Genomic DNA, 5906 nt, shown 5'->3' with positions numbered 1-5906 from the left:
TCTCTCAATAGAGTGACAAAAGCGCACTGTGGCACCCTGAAAGATCATACCATTGCAGTATTACTGGTGTTAGAACTGTTTTTCTGAGAGCTTAAATGAATTGGAGTTTGTAAGTTAATCCCGTGTTTAGACATCAAAACCTTGGAACCCCAGTGTCATCTGCTGCTTGTTTTCTGATATGGGTAGTGAAATTCACAACCATGAATCTGTCAAATGACCAGATTCATGATGTCAGCTATTCCTCAATTCATATTCTGATTTGCCATATGATTGGTTATGTACCTAAGCTTCCACCTGTATACTCTGCACAAATTTGTGGATCTCAAGTGAGACCAACCAATAAATAATTCTACAATGAAGGCAATTTTCAGGAAAATGGAAGACATATCTCATGGAGTTGGCATGGTTTTAGCACCAGCCATGGTTTGTCATCCATTGGGGCAGTTTTGGTATTTGGATGGACTGCAATGTGCCTGTCTAGGAGACTAATTTGTAGTATGGGTGCATGTATTGTATCTCATCCTGATATGAAAATCCATCTTTTTGAGAGTTTGCTTTGATTATATGGGGATCTAGTTTCTATTTCTAATTTCTGGAATGTCTATTTAAATCCTCATTATCCTCAATTTAAGTGTCTAACCCATTATCTGGAATGGAACTGATCTTTGTGTGATCTCTTCTTTGATCACACTTTTCCAGCGGGTGTCTTTGTTTTACATTTTTGTGGTTTTTGAATGCATTAGCCATTGCCATCTCGTCATCACTGTCACCAAAAATAGTGGTCAGTCATCCATTTCATTACCAGCGAACATGTCCCTGGTAGTATTTGCTGCAACTCAAGCCACAGCCTCCTCCAACCACTGTCTCCTTGTCCGTGAACATACCCATATTGGTCAGAGCCAGTGGAACCAGTTAGGGGTGAAAGTGGGCTGGACCTGGGTTGGGGATTCGGAAAATTTTGAATGAAATTGAGCCTGAGCTCGGCAAAACGGAAAGATTGACAGGGTTCTAGTATTGTGTGAACTGTAGAAAGATCTTCTGAAGTCTGAACAATGATGGCCATGGAATTTCTCTTGCTAAGTTGGTGATCCAATTTTGTATGTCTTCCTTTCTGCTCCTTCCTGTTCAACTCAAAATTGATTTTGATTTGCTGGAGGAAAGTGCTGTTTCCGAAGTTATTTTTTGAGAAGCGGGATTCTTCCTAGGAACAGGTAAATCTCAACAGAGACTGCTGACACTGTATATAGGATGACTGAATCCTTGCTATTGCATTAATAAGAATATTCTGATTTTTGTTCTCCATCAGTTTTTTTTCCTGGTTTTCCATCTGTTGCTCAGGAATTTGTAGCATTGATACTGCAGCAATATGGGGCTATTTCTAATGTTCAGCAGTTGATTGCTTTATTTATGTCCTCAGAAGTGAAGATAAACAATTTTTATTTTTTTTTGGTGGATAAGTAAAATTTTTGTTGGAGAATAAATAGAAAAGAACAGTAGGTGATGCAATATATATGTAAGAAGAGCCTATAAGTTGAATGGCAGATAAATCAATGGGGTATAAACCCAGGTACAAGGACTGACTGAGAATTCCCACCCCTAGATAAAGACATTGTATAAACTACAAGCTAGTTTGGATTACTAATTTTTCTCAAGTTTGAAAGCATTGATGACTGGTGTTGGGAGAGCATGTTAGTGTTAGTAGGCACTTGGGAGGGGTTTTGGGTTTATTAGGGGATTTATGGGTTCTGGGTGGACCATATCCTTGAACCCAAGGGGGGAAAGGGGATGGAGTGGGAAAGGAAAAACTATTTATTGGCCAGTTATCAAATTTGAGGCCTTGATTCAATCACATGGTCCACTTTATATTATACAATTCCTTTTGTTTTTCCCATGGTCCAAACTTAACAAACATTTATACTTTTTCGTTATATTTCTTTTGCTTTATTTTTACTTTTGGCAGAGCCAGATCAGTTCATACTGAGACTTTCTTTATATGCAAGTAAAAGAGAGGATCCTACTTCTCACCAAAATTTGACTAGAAACGTATATAACTGGAACTGTATACAATAGAACACCAACTGATGTCAATCACATAAGCTTTAGCTGCTATTCTCTTTGCTAGTCTTGGTATATGGATGGAAGCTCCATGAAGTTAAGAGCATAAAATGAGTTATATCAATCACATAAGCTTTAGACTTATTGATGTATTCTTTCTGATTATACTATTATAGAATTGCTTCTAGAACTCCTCTGTTAAGAGCATAAAATGAGTTATATCCAGAGGTTGGTGCTTATTTGAGTTCAGATCCATATTATCTTTAGAATAACTGATAGAGATCCGACTTGGATCAATTTCTGATATGGGTTTCATATGAGTTAAAAAATGGATCAATTCTAGGTTGCATATCAAAACCTTATCATACATCATAAGTATGGTTGTATGTAATGCATAGGTAGCCTTAACCTTATCAAAACATGAATCCACTTCTGTTTAGAGAAAGATCCAAAATGCCCAACGTGTATCTCCCAAATTTAGGAATGGATATGAAACTTTGAAATCTAAAACCACCTAAAACAGTTGTAGGTTGGAGAAAATCTCTGATCTATTTTGTTTCTATGCCCTTTCCTTTGGTATATGAATGAGATTGTAATTAGTTAAATGGTGAAGGAAATCTGCCCAGTTTTTCTTATTGGGTTATCGATATGGAAGCATGTTTATCTTGAATTTATTTGTTGGTTTCTCACTCTGTGCTCTCTTCTTTTTTTTTTTGAAAAAACATCATAACAGCAACATTGTTGGACGTCAGTACATTCAAATAGCAGAGCCAATGTAGGAGTGAGTAATATACTAATTAGTAGCAGTAGAAAAGAGTACAAATTTTAGTGATGGAAGAAGAAGAAGAAGAAACAGTGAACAACGATGTATTGTCCTTTAGTTTCTGCCGCTCTGTCTGGTTGGTAGTAGTTAGAAACTTAAGAGAAACCCAATAGATAGAGAAAACGTTTATTAACTCTCTCCTTAGTGACGACCCTGAAAGCGTTTTTGTTGTTTAATTTAAGGGCATTTAGGACCACCCTCCTTGGTCTTCCAGTTGTTGTAGCAAGGGCAGATGGCTTTGTTGCCATAGTAGCCAGGGGGAACGCAGAGGCACTTCTTGCAGCACTTTTGGCAGAAGAACATGCATGGTTTGTGGTACTGCGTCTTCCCACACCTTCGAGAGCATTGCGATGGGCATTCTGCACGTACATGTGCCATCCATCCATCCAACCATTTACTCCAGTTAGTTAATAATCCTTTTTTCTTCTCTCTACAGTAATAAGGTAAAACTATGCGGCTTAAGGAAAGATTACTCACGGTAGCTTTTCAGACTCCCTGGTCCATATCGGCTCTGAGAAGTAAACACAAACACTTTCTTTCACATTCAGTTTAACCAAACACCACTAGGTTGAAATAAGAAGCACAAGAAGAAGAAGACAGAGGACTGACACTGTCCAAGTGGTACTGCATCTCCTTGGCCGATACCTGCAATTAGGAAACCAAAAGAAGGCAGAGAGGGGAAGTCAAAATATATAGTCTGTCTCTATCATTGCTTCCTGGTAATGGGTTTCTCTTTCTCTAGTGTTTTAAGGCCTCAAAAGGTTGGGGGAATGTTGTTTCTGGGCTCCGCAAGTAATAGCAAGGGGGGCCATGGTTAGTGCTGTGGTGGTTGAGTGTACTAAAGTAATTAAATTTCTGTCAAAATTAAAGCATTATACACCAACACCCCAATTCATAAATCCCTGGCCCTGCTGCTATTTCCATTGTCCCTATTAATCAATTAAGCTTACTACCGCCGACACTGACAAGTAAAAACTTGGAAGGGAAATCTTTCTCACCTGATGAGCGTCAAGAATGGAGATGGCTGCGAAAAGCACCAAAAGCATTACACCAACAAACCTGGCCATCGCCATTGCTACTGAACTAACTGACAATACACACAAAACCCGTCTCTTAAACAAGGATTAAAGCGCAGAAGAAGAAGAGTGAGGGACTTCACTGGGTTGTTGTAGGCTATAAATAGAGAGATGCATTCTGGTTGGTCGGTTGTAAACTGTAAATTAAAAAAGAAAATCCCAATTTTATTTTCTGGGCACTTAAAAGCTACAAAGAATTCCAGAACTACCAAATGGTAATCTAATTACAGAGTGGGATGGGTATTCTAATAAGTAGGACCCAATAGGAATCCTGAGTAATATTTTTGCCTTTGTTTGGGGGATTTTAATTTTGGAAAACTTTTAAAGTACTGAGACTCCTAGAGGGAAAGCTGCTTTAGAAGGGTAAAGGTACCCAATGCATGTGTTCCCTCTGAGCCAAGCACGTGTTCTAAAGTTGCAGTTTTCAGAAATCAGAAGCTAAAACTGTTATCTAACAATAGATTTTTTTAATTTTATTAGATGGTGTTTGTTGCAAGTCATTTACTCCTTTGTTCGATTTTATTGCCTTGGACTTTATTGTAGAGACTTTATAGTTTATGTCCATTATTTTTTCCTTGTTGAATTATTCCTTATCCATCCCCTGCTGGCACTATCATCTGACATCTATACATGTGGAGGTCTTCATAAAATAATTAAAAAAATGGAGGTCTAGAAAGTTTTTTTAATTTTTTTTGGTTTTGGTAGAGAAATATCTTCGGAAAAAATCCATTCCAATTTTCTAATCGTCGAATGTGGTGCGGGGTTGAGAGTTGATACGTGAAAGATGCGACATTCAACGGTATCGAGTTTGAGAAAGAAAAAAAATTGGATCAGTTGAGCTCGCATTGTTGGATGAAGCATCTTCTACATGTTGAGCTCTCAACCCCGAACTGCACCACACTCGAGAATTAGAGAATTGGAGAACATTTTAATATCAACAAAACCAAGAAACAAGAGGTAAAGGAAAACAAACTAATTTCTGTGCAATGTTCATCATATCTCTTTAAGGTAAAATCAAAGAAATGAAACTATCAGCTATCCCCGGCCTACATTTCGAGCTTCCATCAGTAGGAGATTCTTTTAGTCCAATGGTGAAAAGCAACTTCTCCATGATGTTAGCTGGTCCTAAATTTGCATGTTCATAAAATTTGATGATTTGAACTTGAAGCTTTCTTTTCATATGAATCAGGCTTTATGATTCCCCATAGATAGAATTATATAATGTTTCTCATCTTGTGATCGATTTGATCTAATAAGCCTCATGAGTACAAGGTTTAAAGTATCGATATATGGTATTGTATCGAAAGGGTGATTTTAAAATACGCACCATTTTGTATTGTATCGTATTAAAAAGATACCAGATAAGTATGGAAACAGGCAATAAACATATGAAATTGATTAGGATATGTAAAATATATTATGTATAAAAATAAAAAATAAAAAACAAAGTACAACGAGATAAGTGTATTCAATTGATTATGTATAATAGATAAAGTTTTTTACATGAATTAAACTACTAATATTTTTTTTTTGGGTGCAGTTGTGAAGGGCCTATTGGCCAAAATACAGTTTTGCAGTATAAAAACTATAAATAAATAATATGTAAAATATATTATGTATAAAAATAAAAAATAAAAAACAAAGTACAACGAGATAAGTGCATTCAATTGATTATGTATAATAGATAAAGTTTTTTACATGAATTAAACTACTAATATTATTTTTTTTAGATATCATTTTTTTTTTGGGGTGCAGTTGTCAAGGGCCTATTGGCCATCAAGGCCCCACAAAGAGGCAAGAGAAGACCCACAAGGGATCACAATATGGTACCCACATGGGCTCCACTTCTTGGAAAGCAAGTAAATGTGGACTTGGTGTCACTAAGGAGACTTGAACCACCGATCAAGCTCCTGACGCAGTTCTCCCAAGGGAATAGCGAACCAACAGGACAT

General features: G+C 36.9%; 1 protein-coding gene across 2 annotated transcripts; it reads right to left on the bottom strand.

Moving 5' to 3' along the window:
- Nucleotides 1-3054: 3054 nt before the first annotated feature.
- Nucleotides 3055-4022, bottom strand: LOC122656709 (gibberellin-regulated protein 6). Of its 2 annotated transcripts, none has more exons than XM_043851327.1 (4): nucleotides 3877-4022; nucleotides 3488-3529; nucleotides 3356-3389; nucleotides 3055-3237 (listed from the first exon to the last, which is right to left on the bottom strand). In XM_043851327.1, the coding sequence occupies exons 1-4, from the start codon at nucleotides 3949-3951 to the stop codon at nucleotides 3056-3058; spliced, it is 333 nt and encodes a 110-aa protein (XP_043707262.1). In that variant the 5' UTR covers nucleotides 3952-4022; the 3' UTR covers nucleotide 3055. The 2 variants fall into 2 exon arrangements, with proteins under 2 accessions (XP_043707262.1, XP_043707263.1); XM_043851328.1 differs by having other exon boundaries at nucleotides 3488-3523.
- Between the last annotated feature and the right edge of the window lie 1884 nt (nucleotides 4023-5906).

The sequence above is a fragment of the Telopea speciosissima genome, chromosome 3 (genome assembly GCF_018873765.1).
Source record: "Telopea speciosissima isolate NSW1024214 ecotype Mountain lineage chromosome 3, Tspe_v1, whole genome shotgun sequence".
NCBI lineage: Eukaryota > Viridiplantae > Streptophyta > Magnoliopsida > Proteales > Proteaceae > Telopea > Telopea speciosissima.
The sequence above is the reverse complement of the archived record's forward strand: the minus strand, read 5'-3'. Positions and strand labels throughout refer to the sequence as shown.

What these genes read in the sequence shown, in the direction of transcription:
- LOC122656709 (XM_043851327.1), bottom strand. Translation starts at nt 3,951, where the DNA reads ATGGCGATGGCCAGGTTTGTTGGTGTAATGCTTTTGGTGCTTTTCGCA. An exon ending in CCATTCTTGACGCTCATCAG is followed by an intron (nt 3,530 to 3,876) that starts GTGAGAAAGATT and finishes TTGGTTTCCTAA; the next exon opens with TTGCAGGTATCGGCCAAGGA. An exon ending in TGCAGTACCACTTGGACAGT is followed by an intron (nt 3,390 to 3,487) that starts GTCAGTCCTCTG and finishes TTTACTTCTCAG; the next exon opens with AGCCGATATGGACCAGGGAG.